This window comes from Topomyia yanbarensis, chromosome 1 (assembly GCF_030247195.1).
Source record: "Topomyia yanbarensis strain Yona2022 chromosome 1, ASM3024719v1, whole genome shotgun sequence".
NCBI classification, from domain to species: Eukaryota; Metazoa; Arthropoda; class Insecta; order Diptera; family Culicidae; genus Topomyia; species Topomyia yanbarensis.
The window spans coordinates 64,459,310-64,478,148 of NC_080670.1; the positions used below are offsets into that span (position 1 = coordinate 64,459,310).

The 18,839-nt window shown below is 38.6% G+C and overlaps 1 protein-coding gene across 1 annotated transcript; it reads left to right on the plus strand.

The window, feature by feature from the left end:
- The first annotated feature begins 152 nt into the window (after positions 1–152).
- LOC131677822 (peptidyl-prolyl cis-trans isomerase G) lies at positions 153–16,125 on the plus strand. Its single transcript, XM_058957884.1, has 10 exons — positions 153–352; positions 422–628; positions 8,184–8,289; positions 8,348–8,435; positions 8,960–8,989; positions 9,050–9,189; positions 13,764–13,896; positions 13,960–14,056; positions 14,269–14,469; positions 14,524–16,125. The coding sequence occupies exons 2-10, from the start codon at positions 422–424 to the stop codon at positions 16,012–16,014; spliced, it is 2,493 nt and encodes an 830-aa protein (XP_058813867.1). The 5' UTR covers positions 153–352; the 3' UTR covers positions 16,015–16,125.
- The last annotated feature ends 2,714 nt before the right edge of the window (positions 16,126–18,839 follow it).

Consider the following 18,839-nt stretch of genomic DNA (forward strand, 5'->3'; position numbering starts at 1 on the left):
GCTCCGGAGCAATAGGGAGTGACTTCCGTGTACTAGAACAAACCTAATATTAACCGGAATTGTTTACGTTTTGTTTATCGGCCCATTTGAAATGTTCTCGTCGATTTCAAGAAAAAATTTCTATATTTTAATATGACCTGGCATCCCTCCCTGACACAGTGTCAGTGCAGTGCTTTGCTATAGGATCGATTTTAAGTTCGGTTCGTGGTTATCTTTGCAATTCGAGAAATTCACAAAATTAGTGCTAAGTGCATTGAAAATCTCTTAATTATCCTTATTGAAAAACAATAATACTTAATAATTGGAATGAAAAGAGTATTGTTTTGAGGTCATTACTAAATTAGTGTGAAAAGTAATTCTCATCGTTCTATTCCCGGTTCAGTGACGCCATTTTCAACAAAATCGATTTATTTTCTTCCAGATGACAGAGAATCCGGACACAGTGAAGAATAATGCATCAACGAAAATACGGTGTTTCTTTGATATTACCCTTGGTGGTTTACCGGCTGGCAGAATAGTATTTGAGCTTGAACCAGACTTGGCACCAAAAACATGTGAAAATTTTCGTGCGTTATGCACCGGAGAGAAGGGAATCGGTAAAAAGACCGAGAAACCTTTGCACTACAAGGTACGCTATCAGATAGGGAACCTGGTCTGCCATTATTGCTGATTATTATGCTTATGCTTAGATTACAACGAAGAATCAGTCCCGAGAATTCTGACTGGTTCTGGAAAGTATTCCGGTTTGAGTAATATAGCCAATTCTAGTTAGAATCGGTTATTACACTAGAGCTGAAATACTAAATAAAACCAGCGGAAATTCTATTTCTCTGCACTTACTGGGATTCCCCCGCAAGATGCTAACAGTTCTGGTTGTACGTCATTTCGCGGAATACCATTTCCCGGTATACCATATTCCGGAAAACCATATCCCAGAATGTACCATTTCCCGGAAAACCATTTCCCGGAATGTACCATTTCCCAGAAAACCATTTCTCGGAATGTACCATTTCTCGGAAAAACCATTTACCAGAATGTTCCATTTCCCGGAAAACCATTTCGCGGAATACCATTTCCCGGAAAATAAATTAAACCTTGCGTACCTTGCCACCACTCATTTTGATTACACTTGCTACGCAGCAAATGTTAAACAAACTACGAAATTCTCTCTACTTTAGAACTTAAAAAGTAGTTTGGAAATATGTTTGGAATTTTATTGATATTAATGGTAAGTTTGAATAACATATAAACAATGCTTCAGATATATTTATTTTGGGATTTTTATGGATTATGCATCTAAAAAATCTGCGGTTTTTCTTTCTTATACATGCATGCTTCCTTGTCGTTATTTTTGGCATGTTTTTGATTTATATATTTCTACTATATACTTTCTACTCTACTATATACTTTCTATTTCTATGTAGTTTCACATTCTTTTAAGTACTCTTTCAAAATATTCTTGGTGTTTTATTGCATTTAAGTATTAGTGGTCCTAACATACCTTCCCCATAGAAAAGTTGACAGTTCATAAATTTCACAGTCGACCGACGAAAACGGGTGCATCGAGGTCGACAGATTAATTAAACGAGCAAGTTGGGTTTCGTCGGTGGACAATTTTCGTCACTATATTAATCGCCAGATTTAATCTGTGTGAATCTGGTTCCAGTTTTAATCTATCAACTAATCGATCGATTTAATTGGTTGAAATAGACCGATTTCAACAGATTTCGTCTGTCATATTTAATCGGTTGTTGAGTCGGCTGACGTCCATGTTAAACCCCCATAAGAGTCGGTGCAACAATCGACCGATTAATTGGTGGCATAGTCGGCCGATTGTGCCGACGCAAGCCGATTTAGTCGGTGGGAAAATCGGGAGGATTTTCTATGGGGTTAAAACTTTTTGAATTATAATTGTTATTCTATGAGCTTATTCGCCTTCTTTTGGAGATGAGCAAATCATGAAAAATATTTTTGAATTTGTCTTCTTTAAAATTTGAGTACTTTTTTGGAAATTATTAATTCATAACAATCTGATTTGAGACTTTGCCTTTTTTAAGCATAATCTGTTTTCTGGTACTTTATTGGTGTATGAGAGCTTGTTTTTTTTATTAATATGATCAGAGAGCAAAGATAAGGTGTCAAGCGAACCAAACAAAAACTTGGAATGCAGAAGAATGTCATCATGTTTTATTCCAGCACAGCCAATCAATATCTATAAAGCTTATCATATCTTGATTGTAAATTTTATTTGTCGCGGAATAATGTGAAATAAAGAATAGAGGAGAATAGGTTAGTTTAGTTTAAAAGTTGGTAGCTCTCTCAGTGTTCCATCTAAATATACGTAAATGGAATGACTCCTACAAAAGAAAAAATATTTCTTTTTCACGGATTCCTTGTTAAAATAATTGAACAAATCCAAGATTACTCTTCTGTAACGGCGAAAATGAAATCCTTTGATTTCGACGATAAATTTAACCCATTCCTCTGGATCTCGAAGACCATTCACGAAAAACAGTGGTTAATTGTAAACGCTCGTGATAATTAAAGTTTTTAGAAACCAGAATTCTCTCTATGTAACCAGGCCACGTGTATGCAGGTCCACAAACATCTTGGAAGGTAAAAAACACATGATTCGTTGGGCTGTTTCTGTAAACTCGGCTCAAAATCTCTAGTGGATTGTTCATGATATTGCTTCTATAAAATGATAAGATTTTGAATGCTATAGAATACCATATATGTAAGTCAACATAGCTCTGGATTTGTTCTTAAAGTTCAAATTACATGTTTACTTTAGATTTCAATAGTATAAATAATTACCGAGAAAAAGTACATTCCGGGTAATGGTATTCCGGAAAATAGTACATTCCGGGAAATAGTATTCCGGGAAATGGTACATACCGGGAAATGATATTCTGGGAGATGGTACATTCCGGGAAATGGTTTTCTGGGAAATGGTACATTCCGGGAAATGGTTTTCTGGGAAATGACATTCCGGAAAATGGTTTTCCGGGAAATGGCAAACCGGGAATCGACGTACAATCAACAGTTCTATTTGCTTTCTTATGAATGTTAGATGCGTATTAGATCAGTACTACCTCCAACGAAACTATCGTATTGTTATGGGTAATAGTCTAGCGTTTTAAATGGAAGAAGCTATTTTGTTTAAAATGACGAACTTTAGACTTGATAATGTAAAAACATCGATAAGTGATGTTATGCTCAAAAGTTTAATCAAATTGGTCGATGTTAACCCTTAAATGCATGAGACTTGACCAAGAGAATTTTGAAAAATCATAAAAAATAATGCCATAAAATATACTGTATTTATTTTTTTCCATATTGTCAGTGGTCCTTAGCAGGGCCGGCGGAAAGCGTGGGTAGTATGGGTAGTACTACCCACTCGAAAATAACCGAGTGGGTAATAACCCACTCGAAGTTTTGAACCATTTCAAAAAATTTAGATGTGCAATGCATGTATCTCGCACTACATACATTTGAAAACATCGATGTACCACAATTCCATTTGCATGAACGAACGTGATTAAATGTGAATCTAATGTAAGCGTGTGCATTGCGAAAAGGGGAAAAAATCCACTGGCGTGGTCGATTGGCGGGTTGCCGTGGATTGACTTTTTACTGTTGGCTGTGTTTGCAGACATTGTTCAACAGCTTAACGGCAGTCTTTGTGAGAACGGCTCGCAGTGGAAGTCATTGTTTGTCGATTTATCGTTCGACCTCGTCAACGTGCACAAGCGCAATAAAAAAAATAACAGTAGAACCCTATTAGTTGTGTTGTGTTGTAATAATTGTAATTGTGGTTTTTGGTACTAGTGTACAATTGTGTGCTAGTCGTGTGTCTATCTGTGTATGTGGGCGTCTGAGTATTTGTGGCATATGGACCAGGGAATGGATTCAGAACTGGCTTATATGATGGGGTGATCCTTCTTGGGATTCGTTGGTCACTTTTTACTGGTGTTCAATTCGTGCATTCGATTCGATTCATTCGGATTGGATAAATGAAGGTACGATTAATTTACCGACGCACGTCACTCATTCATTCCCGTCCAGCATAGCATGAGAAATTTCTAACGGAATGCAATTGTCGTTAATGGTAAATATATATCATTTTCTGGCATTTAGATTCCAAGTAGTTTTATTGCATGGTACATGTGTGTTGTTCAATTAATATTCAATAACAGTACTAACTCCACTCTTTATTTCATTTTATTTTATTTATTTTCGGTCTCATGCGTCATATTCCTCTGATGACTTCTCCGAGTTAATTTAACATAAAAGGGCAACATTGCTGTCAACAATGACTATTCGCTGCCATCAGACGTCGCCAGGTTTTAGAAAAATTGAGATGTACTTTCATACTCAATTGAATCAGATAAGTAGGAACGCACAACAAACTGCAAGTAGCATATCACACATGTCTTATTTTAACATCATGCATATTTGTATTAACATATTATTTACAGGTAACACACATATCTCAACACACAATACTTCCCATACACACGTAAACATTCACACACGCAAATATACAAATGCTCGACAGGTGACTGGGCCAAGTGCATTCGCTCGTAGGATCTATCATTTCGATGATCACCTCGATTCTACGAAACCAGTGCACAAGTAAGCTGACATAAGCTAGTCTCATCTGGTGAATGCATGTAACCTGGAAACCCCAGACACGACAGGACGAGACGGACAGACTAGACTCGACGAGGCCAGGTTCAGAGTTTTTGGGCATTCTGCAATGCACGGTTACTGACCTAAACAAAGAAACATTCGGCATGTTATTTTTCCTTTTATTACTATACCTTAAGTAAGGTTCATACTCATACTCACTAACACAATCAATTGCATATTCTCCCTTATACACTCACATCCAAAACGCACAAGCGACCCTAACTTTCGCGATAACACAAACCTGGTCAAAACGCGAACTTACATTACAATTTCAATCATCCACACACACCTACGCTCGCAATTTCGCCAACATTAAAACACCCCCTTACTTAAGTGAACTTTTCAGCACCTATAACTTTACAACCGCGGTCTCAAGCATTAACCCACCACTCGCGCGATCATAGACCGGCTACGTACGGAATTCTCTACTCTCGACTCATGCCTTCAGTTGGACCAATCAAGAATGATGCTCATATTCACCAGACAACACGTTCCTCTACCATACACTAAAAATTAATTATCATATTCACGGTCCGCGCGCGATCGTTCAAGAATACACGTGAATATGCGAATGGCCACACGAATCTAAAATCGAATTTATGCACGCAAAATTAGAGACACGCTAGCATTCAAATACTCGAGCCTTTGGCGATCACACTATTACACAATTAGTAAACGCCCACGCTAACCCAGACAGATATGCACTCCTGGACTCGAACGCTAAAAATCACACCTTCCACGCATACACCACCCAGGACTGAACATTAGATTCATACATACAAAGCAACAAGTAATAATTACAGGTATTCGTCTGGCAACCGGGGGAAGTACATCTCAAACGCAGAACTTATCATTTCAATGATGGCCTTGGATCTGCGTTGCCTGTGTTCAAGGCACCATAGCTTTGTCCGTCAGGTCAAGGATGTATGAAACCCGCTAGCCACCACCCTCGGCCCTAGCTGCCCGATAAAAAAAATTAATAGTCATTAGTAGTCGAGTAGATATGTCCACACATAGTTTGATAAAAAATTACATCACTTAATGCAAATTTATTAATCACGTAATATTTTCTGTAAGGTAAGGATTTTTCATTCCAAACTTTTAAAATTAAGGGATCAAAACAAGTATAAAAATATTTTTGAAAAAAATTTGAGAATCGAATAGAAGACGCCATAGCCAAAAATGGAATTTTGCGCTTGGTCAAGTCTCCCCATGTTCCCCTATTGTTACATATTTCAAATCTGGCAAGAGTCTAATGTAGCTGAAGAAATTCTTTATACATTGCTATCATTATCTCAATTTTTGATGTTTTGCGACTTTGTCCGGTCTGACTTAGTACAGACCAATTGATGTTGGGATATTGTCAGGAATCGGCGCATAATTTTTATTGTTGTTCACGACGAATGCGAGATTCGGTCGAAAGTGGCTTGTATTTTCGTTTAGGACAAAAAAAATCAAATGAATTTTCTATTCGTTCGAATCGCTATCGAACGCCATAAAGGGTTAAACATTTCACTACAGCGTTTTATGAAGCCATAATGAGTTTTTAGAATATTTATTAAATGGTCTTCGATGCTGCAAAAATATATTTTTACGATTGACGGTTTGGTCCGTTTGGCTACCCATGGAATACAAAGGAACACCTTATTGTAATTGTAATTTTATTGAATATGGTATTCTGTTCGTTTACACCTAGTATCAGGACAAGGGAATATTCTTTGGATATAAGTTACTTGATTAGAGCAGATAAAATGTCAATCGAGGCTATACTATTCAATGCTTAATCGAAGTATAATATGCAATCATGAAGGTCTTCCAAGAGATCGTCAACCAGCTTAACATAAAAGTGTTATTTTCCTAATAATACCTGTAATTGATCAGATTGGAGGTATGAAAACTCCGTCCCACTAGCATATTGTCCGACAAGGCACTTTTACTGTTGCGATTATTTAGATATTTATGTATAATCTGTTGCAAGGTTACAATCGAGAACCTTTTACGAAAAATAATTTTGTGCAACCACCCCTGGCTGCTACTCCGTTATCGATCTGGACTAGCTGGAGGGAGTCAGTCGATAATAGCTCAAGCGAAATAGCTTGTTATGGCTCCCCACTCCACGTAAGCGGGTCTCGCACGCACGCGCGTAGCTGATGAGCCTCTTTGTATGCAAGTAAGTTTGAGGCAAATGCAACAAATATTGATAAATGATGTCAGAATAATTCAATCTCACTGTTTAGTGCATTGAATCGGTTTTGACTTCCCAACTAAGTGCATGTGATTCAGAAAATTATTCTGAAAAACGCGATATGATCGGGAACTCTAGTAATACAGGGGTGCTCACTCGCTTCTAGCATTTGAACCGCATACTGTAAATTGAGTATCATATTCGTGGTCCGCGCGATCTATCAAGAGCACACACCAATATGCTGATGGCTACATGGCTACAGAATCGAGTTTGTACATGTAAAGTCACATACGCGCTGGCACACTCGACAAACACCTTAAATATACCAATACAAACACTTGAGCCCTTCGCACACCTACGCTGGCGATCTCGCAAACACCCCGGTGATAAAGTGATTTTTTTTTAAACCGAAATGAAAATGAAAATCTTCCATCGATTTTCACTTCACTAACTTGATTTCTCTCCGTGCCGCTACTCTTGAATCCTGGAATCCTCTGGTCTGGAAACTGCTTTCTATGTTGCTTAACTACCTGCTTCACGTATCTTAATGATTAACGTTTCATATCTTCCAGTCCCTTTCTCATTGAATATCGTCAAAACGTATCAAAAAAGAACAATGTCAGCAAACGAAAAAAATATTATTTTAGGATGAAATCCTAATTTTTTTTTTTTACAAAAAGACATCTACAATGAGTGACTCTCATTTTGTACTTTCTCTTCTGTTAATAATTCGGTCGCTTTAACATTTATCTCTCAACTATTTGAATAATATGCTAGTAAAAACCAACATCTTACGATCTGTATTGTAAAATAAATTAAACGTGCTATAGTGACGCCGTAAAAATCGAAAGAGAAAGTAAACCAAGAGAGTCACTCATTGTAGATATGTCGTTTTGAATAAAATCTCTAGAAATATCCTTTCTTTTTGAACCTAGATTTTTTCACAAAACCCTACCTGGAAATCTCAGGGAATTTTTTTTCTGCTGATAAAGTAGACACCATGGCGAGGTATCTCGAAAAAATGCGGTGTACACCATATGCTTTAACAAAATTGGACGTTAAATAAATTTCTTGGACGTAGTCAGACCTATAATAAACACAAGTTTACAGTTTGCATACATCAATTCATTGGTAGTAACCGCAGAGGCGTTAAAAATATACGATTATAAACTTGAATGTGGTAAATTTGTATTTGCTGACACCTATGCTCAAAACCATTACAACGTACTGCGAAATATGTCTTTTTTTATTATTAATGTAAGCAATTTGAATTAAAAGCTATTATCATCTTATTTCATTTCAGGGAATAATTTTCCACCGGGTCGTTAAAAATTTTATGATCCAGTCGGGTGATTTTTCGAACAGCAATGGCACTGGAGGCGAATCAATATATGGAGGGACATTTGACGGTTTGTGAAAGATTTGATATTAATAATCCATGATTCTATTTTTTTATTCGCCTTTTAGATGAAGATTTCATTTTAAAACATGATAAACCATTTCTTCTTTCTATGGCAAATCGTGGAAAGAATACAAATGGTTCTCAGTTCTTTATGTAAGTGTCAATTTATAATGATGGTCGTGATACCATTTATATTTTTATTATATACGACGAGTTAACCCATTACCTTCCAGCATAAATAAAAAACCTTCAGTCAGTTCTGAGATTTTAATAGTATTGTACAATTTTTTGTACCTCGTTTGTGTTGTGTGTATAGAGCAACAGAATGATTCAGCTGCTTCAACATGTTAAGTGACCGTCTCCGTGGTGTCTCGGTGCTTAGGGGGCAGTACAACAAAAAGGTTAAGGAAAAATCGTTTACTTAATAGATCGAGCCAAACGCGATAGACATTGGGCACGGTGCAATGGCTTGACGCGGTGCTCAATTTCTATCGTACGCACACGTTCGTGTCGCGGCTCGGAGCAGCAGTTTGTACACAAATGGTATGCGAATGCCGCACCAAAAGACGAAACAACAAATATTTTTCAAGAACTCGCCAAATATCAACTCTACTCGACTAAAAACCAAAAGCATATGCAATCAATTTTGTGTTTTGTTCTTTCTTTTCCCATTGTAGTACAACGCAACCTGCACCTCATCTTGATAAGTAAGTACACGAGAACTTGTTGCATTTTACATAAACTTTATTGCATTACTTTCATTACAGCGTCCATGTTGTCTTCGGACATGTAGTTTCCGGTCATGATTTAGTGCGACAACTGGAACAGCTGCCGGTTGATAGAAATTCTCGTCCTCTTCAGGACGCTGTCGTTTCCAACTGTGGCGAATTAGTGAGACAGATAAAAGGTAAGCGCAACATTTTTTTACAAGATCAAAAATAGCTTGAAGCTGCGTGATGTTAGATGCAAATTCAGCTGATCTGTTTAAAATCGTAAGTCAGTCCCATGTAGATAAGGCATCCCGTTGAACATGGGTCTGACTTTAGATTATGGACAGTGATGATGTGTTGTACAGCAGCCTGAATTGTGCGTACATATTTTTGTGGTGGAGCTTTGCTTGATCGGGGATAATAGCCACACTTTGTGATAACTTAGAACTCGAAATAAGAACGATGATCCGCGGTTCGAAGTACCATATGGTCGGTGTTAAATCAGATCGGACTAAGTGACAAAATATTGATTTCGAGAAAAACTAGTTTAAAGTTTGAGTGGCATGTTGCCACAACTCTTGTTTATTGTTACATATTTCATATCTGGCAAAAGTCGAATGTACCTGACGAAATTTTTTATCCAGTGCTATCATTATTTCATTTTTTGATATTTTGCGACATAGTACGGTCTGACTGAACACCGACCGTATGTTCGGTGGAAAAAAAAATTTGGTTGAACTCTAAACGTCGGATTCCTAAAATTCACTTACTCCGGTTGATGTTACGGTTGCTGATATTGCTTTACTTGCTGTGATTATTTTTCGCTGTCCTCGTAATAATTGCCATCGATGAAGGATCGTATCGTATTGTGAAATCGTTTACTATATATCGACACAGATCTTTCATTAGGGCCTAAGTCGCAATGTACTCAAATGGAGAAAAATCAGTTTAAGTATTCGGCGATGCTTTTCTAAATGTAGTTTTTATTGTAGGTATAAATTACTTTATGACCATGTTTTTCCTGGAGCATCTTTGGTTAAACCTTATGACAATATAACAACGAATTTAATTCCTATGTGCTTTTAGTGGGTAGAAACTAAAAAAATGCTTACGCCCAATTTGCATTCCAGTCGTGATTTCGCCCTTCAGCAACCACCATTTGCGAAAGGGCTAAACCGGGAACATAATTTTCAGAAGGGCGCGGTAAATGGGCTAAACTGACTCTGTCTTGCTAGTTAGGGCTAGGTAAATGGGCGAGCTTGACAGTATACTTTTTAATAGGGCTCAGCAAATAGGCGCATAGAAACCCAATGTAAATGAAAGGGCGCGCGCATCTTTTCTTCAAATTTCATGAAAATATCGAAATATTCGAATGTTTATGTGCAACAACTATAAAGTAGACATGATCATAGTAGATATTGCTTATCATTTATATAATAGAACCACCGTTTAAAGAATAATTTTGTGACTAATAACCATACGCCCCGGTACTGTCTAAAAATGTAAGTTTAGCCTTTATATTCCATATGAGAACAAGGGCCTAAGTCGAAATCTCGAAAAAATGCATGTTTCGCCGTTTTGTTTTCTTTAATTATAAATCGAGCTAAAAACCATTTCAACAAATTTTCACCTCAATCTTGTAGTATTTTTGTCGCATAATGTCATAATAGCGAAAACGCAGTTTGTTTACATTTGCGATTTAAGCCCTAATGAAAAATCTATGTCGATATGCACTATTCGATTGCTGATCATATGCCAGTTCTAATTAACATAATCATAACACGGTCATCATCCGTTTGCGTGTGAATTCAGAATAGACAGATTGTTTTTCATATTATCGGTAGACTCGCTAAAGGACATGGTCGGTCATATTTTTGTTCCAATCAAGTAGGTACAGTGAATCGTCCCTAGCAGCCTATAAAAATAGAAAAAAATTCTTCAAGGACTTTACGTACACGATAAGTTTTTAGCTTACGTATGGTGTCAGGCCATTCGGCATAAAGCCATTTTACATAAGCCGTTTGATATACAGTCGTTTGGTATAAACTCAATTTGCGTATTGGTCGTTTGACCAATGGTCATTTGGCATAACGGTCGTTTGGTATAATAATCATTTGGCATTAGTGTCATTTGGCATAAGCACGGGAAGGAAAGCGGGGCAGTTATTTTTTTATTTATTTATAACGTCGGAGGCGATAAATCTGTAATCTTTGCCTAGTTTACTCAGACATAGGGGTTATGGCTAGGTTAGGTCCAACTGAGCGGTTGTCTCCATCTATTATGTCGCCGTTTAGCTCTCGTCCCCGTGAGCCTTTTAGGTGCTGGTTTCTTGAGCCATTTAGCTCATGTTTTCGTGAGTCATTCTGCCTTATCACGATCTACTTGGATAGTCCCCGACGGTAAACTTACTACTCCTATCAATAGTACCCCGACGGACGAATTTCTCCCGACATCGATACCCGCTTCCTTGAGCCATTTAGATCACAGATTTGTCGATATCAACTCGGATATTATCCTACTCCGACTGAGAGCTCCCCGGCAACGGAATATCTCTCAGTACCATTGTTTGTTTCGTGAGCCAATTAGCTCCCCCTTTCGTCATGATTCTGTCGGGCAGTCCACGGCGGCGAATTCACCCTACCGTGATTTCCCCAGCGGAAGATTGCTTCCGATACCGATGTTCGTTTCTATAAGCTATTTGACTACCCGCTTCGTCTACTCGGTCTAGTCCCCGGTGGTAGACCTAACCTACTCAACGGGCCAGCAAGTAGGTGCTGAGTTCCATCCAACGATTTCGGGTGGAGCGTAGCATCCGGTTCTTTGGCGCCCTAACGGCCCACTGCAAGCTATTCGATGCGATCTACTCGGTCTAATTCCTGGCGTTGGATCTAGCCTACTCACGAACTACCCGGTTAGGGCGATTCCTGTGAAGCCTGACGTCCGGTTCACTGGCGCCCGACATCCCGAATCCGGTGCTACGTCGCGTACTACTCAACTGAACTCAACAACGATTTGTGGTTTTACGGCGGCTTTCTAGCCAATGGCGCTACTTTGTTGGTCCCTTCGCTATTTCCTCTGCAGCTCGGAAAACACTCTGTTGACAGCGACCCAGGTATGCTCGTCGTGGCACATCTCTTCACTGATATTGTCCACTGTCACACCAGGCAGACCCTTACGAGCTTCTTCGAACCTAGGGCATTCAAAGACCATGTGTTCCGGTGTCTCTTGCACGTTCACACACTCCGAGCAAAGGGGTGACAGCATGTCCAAACCGATGCAGGTACTTCCGGAAGCATTCGCGAAGGGACAAAAAATGCAAATGGAAGTTCATCTCTCCATGCTTCCTATACACCCAACCCGACATAGTCGCCTCTTGTGATCCCATGATTATATCTAAGGCAGGGAGGTCGTGCAAGTGGTTGACACTATCCTTCATGATGAGTAGTGTTCAGAGCCGCATTGGCGTAAAATCGGGAATGCTTGAACCGAACCTAGTACCACCAACTAAATGGCAACGAGTTTTGAACGTACCTGGAGACCTACCAGGGTTTTGTCGAGACGGAGGCAGCCATGCTGTTGGCCCACTCGACATTTCAAGATGGTGTCATCCTTTCTCACTCAGGGAGTAGAATAGCACGCGTGTCAGCCCAAAGTGTCGTGATCCGTGTCCTATCCGTTGCCATTCGCCACGGCCAGTATGCCATAATCAGGATGTCACTGGCGTCGATCCTGATGTGCCGGTTGGGCTATGGTGCTTTTTATGCTAAGATCTTAGCTGCTTTCGGATTTATGGCTTTTTTAGAGGTTTAGCAGGGCGCAATCCAAAATCCCACTATATCCTAGCAGGGTTCCCCAACTCGCAGTAGTAACGTGGAGGAGGCGGGGTGGTTCGTTAAGCCCCTAGACTCCTGTCCTTCCTGTCCCTGCTGGCCGCTGTGTATGTGGAAAAACAATGTCACCTCTGTTTCTCAGAGATGGCTTGACCGAATTGCACAAACTTAATCTCAAATGAAAGATACAACCTTCCCGTCGGATGCTATTGAATTTTTTTATTAATTGCACTTCCTGTTCCGGAATTACGGTATGAAGAGTGCGGTCACACAGCAAATTCCCATATAAACTGGTACCGCCATGATATCCAAATGATGCAAAACCTATTGAAATGAATGCAAAATTACTTGGATTTACCAGTCTAGATCAATAATGACTAACCAATGTCGCTTTGACCACATTGGCCACCTACGACGGTTTTTGATTCCCTATAAGCAGGAACTATAAATACCTCAAGGGGGTGGATGGTGATAGATTGATTTGTGAAGAATGACACACTTTTTAAAGCCATGTTAATAAAAAATTTAAGCAATTAAGATACATAGATTTGAATTTTAAACAAATAAAACATTTTTTGTGTTAGAAAGCGGATTTTTAAATCTGCTTAGTACAGGCTCATTCTGCATTATGACGAATCCATTTTTCAAACGATTATTTTTTTTACAATTTTGTAGAACATTGCGTAGATCTATCCCAAAGAGCTAAAAACATTGTACTCAAATATTCTAAACCATAGGCTCCATTCTAATATAAATAATATATAAACTGGCCAAAAATTATACTATAAACTATCTATATAAAATTAACCTTTTGGTTGTTAACACTTTAGTACTCCTAAATAAAGCTTCGTGACCATAGTGAAATCCGTTATCCCCTTCGAATAACTTTTGTACTAGTTTTGTACTATAATTCTTGATTTCCCATAAATCTGCCATTACAGAAAAAAAGGAAAAAAAGAAAAAGAAGTCAAAATCACATGCAAGCGATGGTTCAGAAGAAGAAGAAGAAGGCTCCAAAAAGCGCAAGAAGGAAAAGAAGAAAAAGAAAGAAAAAAAGTCGAAAAGTGAAAAAGAGTATGTTTTTGTGGACACACAATAATAATAAACTAAATATTTAAATATTCTCTACATGCATAGAAATGGAAATACATTGGAGGAAGGCGAGCTAAAGGACGACGGTGATGCACATCCGATGATTGTTAAGACTAAAATAGATCCAAGCGAAATTCCGGAGGTGATGTTACACGATTATTACAGAAAGCATTTCCCGAAATAACATTGTAATGGTTTCTTGATTGATTTCAAATTGCCGTGGTTTAGCTTAAATCAAACAAAATATACTCGGCATTTCAGCGTTTTTTAATTTGATAAACTTGTAGATTTTGAAATCAGTCCAACATGATACAAAGTATTTCGAAATAAATGTTGACTGAATATTCTTAACAGGTTTCAAACAAATATCTGATGCGAGGCGGTGGCAACAAACGACGCTATGACAGAGACAGCGAGGAGGACGAAGAAGAAGATGACAGTCGCAGTCGACGACGAGAAAGAGATAGAGGGAGAGAACAGCGTGGTTTTGGATGGTCAAAAAAGCGTGTTCCAGTTTCTAAAAGCGGCAGGGTCATCAAAGGACGCGGAAACTTTGTAAGTATAATTTGTAAATTATTCGACGCTCTTGAAAAAAAAATAAATTTGTAGCGCTATCGGACCCCTTCTCGTTCACGATCCCGTTCGCGCAGCTTCACGCCAATTCATTGGAGAGTTGCGCAAAACCGAACAATCAAAATGACGGATTTAGAGAAGATGGAAGAAGAAAAACGACTGCGCGATTTAGAAATTAAACGCCGCGAATCCGAGCGTAAAAAAAGACACGAAGAAATGGCTAAGGATGCTTCAAAAAAATCGTTTTTTGAACTAAAACAGGAAAAAGAATCCAATTCTCGTACCATTGAGGACAATAATGGATCAGATCGACGAAAGGAAAACACACAAGATAAGCCAATAGACATGAACGCACTGGACTATGAACACCAAGGCGCATATTCTGATGTAGATGGCGATGATGGAAGCAAAAATCCACGTAATGAAACAATCGCGAAGGTGTTTGGTTTAGACCCAAAGAAAAGAAAAGAGGCCGAGAAACATGAAATTCAGGTCAAAGGAAAACAAAAACTTCAAGAAAACGAAGGAGATACCCGTGGAAAGAATAACGTAGAGAAGCAGAAGCGAGATAAAGAAGAAGGTCGGGAACGAAAGAATGAAAAAGATAAAAAGCGTGAACAAAAGCGCGAAGACCACAAAAAAGATATTTCAAGGAGCCTTTCGAAAGACCGTAGAAAAGACGAGTCCAGAAGTCGTTCTAGAGAACGCAAGCATGATTACCGAGATCGTTCTCCTGTATCTTTCCGAGGAGGAAATCGGAGACAGTTTGTTGTTCGGTGGAGTAATCAAAGAAGAGGTGGATTTTTTTCACCGCGTGGTAGAGGTGGTCGATTTGATCGTTACCGTCGTTCACGGAGCTATGATCGTAGAAGATCTCCAGTTCGGCACCGAAGAGGTCGTACAAGATCTAAAAGTTCCCGATCTTATGATCGAAGCAGTAGAAGTAGATCTGATTCTCATCCTCGTCATCGCAGTAGTGATTCAAGATCCAGATCACGATCAATAAAATCTGAAAGGGCAGTCACTTCTCAGCCCAAGTATCGTAAATCCCCCGAGGTTTTAATTTCTAAGATCAAACAAGAGCCTACTGAAGAAGAGAAGGCACAGCTTCAAAAAGAGAAAATGTTAAAACGTGCTGAAACTCTACTGCTATTGAAAAATCACATGGAAAAAGAAATTGAGGAGCAACAAAGGAAAGCTCGTGAGAAACAAAAATTGAAGGAGGACAGAGAAAAACTGGAAGCTGCTTTGGAGCTTGCTCAGCTCGAGAAGCTTAAGAAGGAAACTATTGAAAAACTGCACGCCCACGACAGTATGAAACTGGTAGCGGCACATAAAATCCTTGAAACCGTCGTTTCGTCAGTAAAATCTAGTGGTACATCAAAGAAGAAACAAAGGCGCAAACGTAGCTCGTCCAGTTCATCGTCATCCTCGACCTCTTCAGACGGTGATAAGTCGCGCAAAAAAAAGAGAGAAAGAAAGAAGAAAAGTCGACGTGGATCATCACATTCGTCCTCGTCGGAATGAAACAGAACAAAATTACAAATGCATTTTTATCGGGTTTCTGTTGTCGTTACAGGTTGGATTGAATAAAATGAAATAAATTTATCTCTTATTTCTAAGATACCACAAGCAAAACAGTTGCTATCACTTTCGGTTAAAGAGAAAACCAACAATAGTATAGTTTCGCAATCTATCCTATACAAACTGCATGTCGGTCCTGAGTACTATCGAAAACCCCATATCAAGAAGACTGCCAGCTCTGCTCATAATCTGGAGACAGCGACAGTAAAGGTAGTACTTACCATATGGGATTTTCGATTGATTGACACCGGTGTAGTGGATTGCACTGGTTTTGCACATTCTAGCAGAAGTGTCAATGGAACATACCCAGTTTTCTGCACTTCTGCTAGAAAGTGCAAAAACGGTGCAGTTTCAGTGCACTCCACTACACCGGTGTCAATCAATCGAAAACCCCAATAGTGATGCAAGCAGACATATATACTTTTAGGTTGAGCTTCCTACCTTCGCACAACAGTGGAGCTGTGACTTCTGTTGCTTCTCATTTGTATGGTGAAAGGTGGTCGTTTTTCTGATAGATTATGTCGTCCTGAGCACGCTTTGTTGAACAAGCTTGCTTATGGTAAAACACTCGAAAATTAGAGTTTTATATATTCTAATGTGAACAAAGCCCAATACTTTTTCATTTAAATAGATTGGAAACACTACGTAAAATATGAATTAGGTTTTAAATAAAGTATGATTATAGCTTTTTGATACTAAATCGCACTACAAATAATCGTGATTACCAGTTTGAGCTATTTTTGGTAGCATTTTGTTCTGAAAAAAAATCTATATTTGGAGGTTATAGATATTGTGTTAAGAAAAAAAGATGGGTCGGTAATGTCTAGGACATAACCGGAATTGAATGATACTTAATGAAATATGTGGGAATGTTTCAAGTTATTCTTTATAATAATTATGGTGGTTCTGAAAAGAACCTTTGTTGTTGTTGTTGGATTCTAAGCTCGTTGAGACATTCATTCATGAAATGAACAAATTTAATTTATTCTTGCTTTGAAATATCAATGTTAAAATCTCTCGAAACAACCATCGGAATCTTTTTCCTAGCGTACAGAAATGAATCACGCTTAGCAAAAAACTAGGGGCGGATAATGTCCGGGACATAACCGCGATGATCATATTCTTAAAATTCTGCTTGTATCTCTTTCAAATGGCTAAATTTTACGCATTAAGTTCGATTCAACGGGCTCAGCGAAATTTTTGGGGGGATCCCGTTCGTTAGTCTATTCAGTAAAACAATTTTATTACCGAGTTCTCCGCATTGAATACAGGTCAATATTTTCATATGATTTAAACAAGCAGACAATGTACTTGTATGAAAGGTGGGAGTATTTTGAAGTGGTTTTAGTGGAGGTAACAACATAAAATCGTGTATTGGACATTTTACAATGATTCTCCTTAACCCCACAAAACCCCCCGGGGATGGCAGCAGAGGGTTAAGTTGTTTGGAAGAGATGACAGTTATTATATGATAACTAAAAATATAAAATTGTTCTATAAATTGCAAAGTTATTGCAGTTTTAACCTGAAGATTTGTCATTTCATTCATATAGGAACAATCATTGAAATTATGTCAATTTATGCTTTGCACGATTTGAAATAACGTCGAAGTGTGGTCACGACACCCCTGTTATGTCATATACATTACGAACCCATATTTTCCCATTATGCATTCGTCCTAATAAGGACGGTTTGTAGAAAACTATGGTGATACAAGACGAGAATCTTTTGAAACGATTCAAACCTTGTCGACGATTTGTTGCTACTGCGTATACACATTCGAACATTCCCCTTTCGCAGCTCATACCGAATGAACACGCATTGCATCAAGGCGTTCCTAATTATTAACTTTTCGGTGCAGATGGAAGGCCATCCTTTTGTGCGATAAATGAAAATAATTTCGTCATTCGTTTTGGTGTAGCTTTCGCTTAGTGGTAGAGTTGCCACATTCGGGTTTGTAAATTAATTTGAAAAATATTTTCTTATATGATAATTATTTTTAATTATACAAATTAATAAAAGGAACTTCCTTTTCCATTATATATTCATCCTAAGGACGGTTTGCATATAACTATGACACAAATCCATCCACAATTAACAGCGCTAACGGAAAATAAGCACCAATAATTCTTTACAAGAATTTTGTTAGTCCTGAAAAGGACTTTTGGCTACATTAGAGACGCGTGATTTCACTTATCTTCTTCGGGCAGCTTTCTTGGCAGGTTTGGCGGCCTTCTATGGCTTTGGAGTCTTCGGCTTGTTCGCTGCAGCCTTCGATGTTTTGGTGGCATTTTTAGTGGCAGTTGCTACCGCCTTTTCAGTGACTGCGTTTCTTAGCAGCAACCTTTGGCTTTTCCACCGCCACCACCTCCATCAACGTTTTTCTTCTTCTCTCCGGTGGTAGCCGATTTAATTGGTCGTCCGATGCAGCTTCTCAATGGACGACCTAACACCTAGCACGCACGTCCGTTATGCACTGCGTCTTACACACGTCTGGCTTTGAGAAAAGCTGCGTCACCCCTATTTATAGGTTTTATCATTAATGTTGATTCTCATTTAAAGTAGTTTTTGAACTATTTAAACAAATTTTATATAGCAAACAACATATCGGTAGCAAGCGCTGAACGTTTCCTTCCGATTTATGAAACAAGATGAGCAATCCGTTTAGTAGAAGGAAAGTTATTAAGGTTCAAAATGTACGTAACGCTTTCGCCAATATGCACTACTATCGCTTTCTCGCTCCTTATCGTGCCGTGCATGAGCCTTTC

Excerpts from the sequence above, each read along its gene's own strand:
- LOC131677822 (XM_058957884.1), top strand. The coding sequence starts at position 422 with ATGACAGAGAATCCGGACACAGTGAAGAATAATGCATCAACGAAAATA. Across the intron at positions 9,190-13,763 it reads ATTAGTGAGACAGATAAAAG|AAAAAAAGGAAAAAAAGAAA; the intron begins GTAAGCGCAACA and ends CTGCCATTACAG. Across the intron at positions 13,897-13,959 it reads AAGTCGAAAAGTGAAAAAGA|AAATGGAAATACATTGGAGG; the intron begins GTATGTTTTTGT and ends CTACATGCATAG.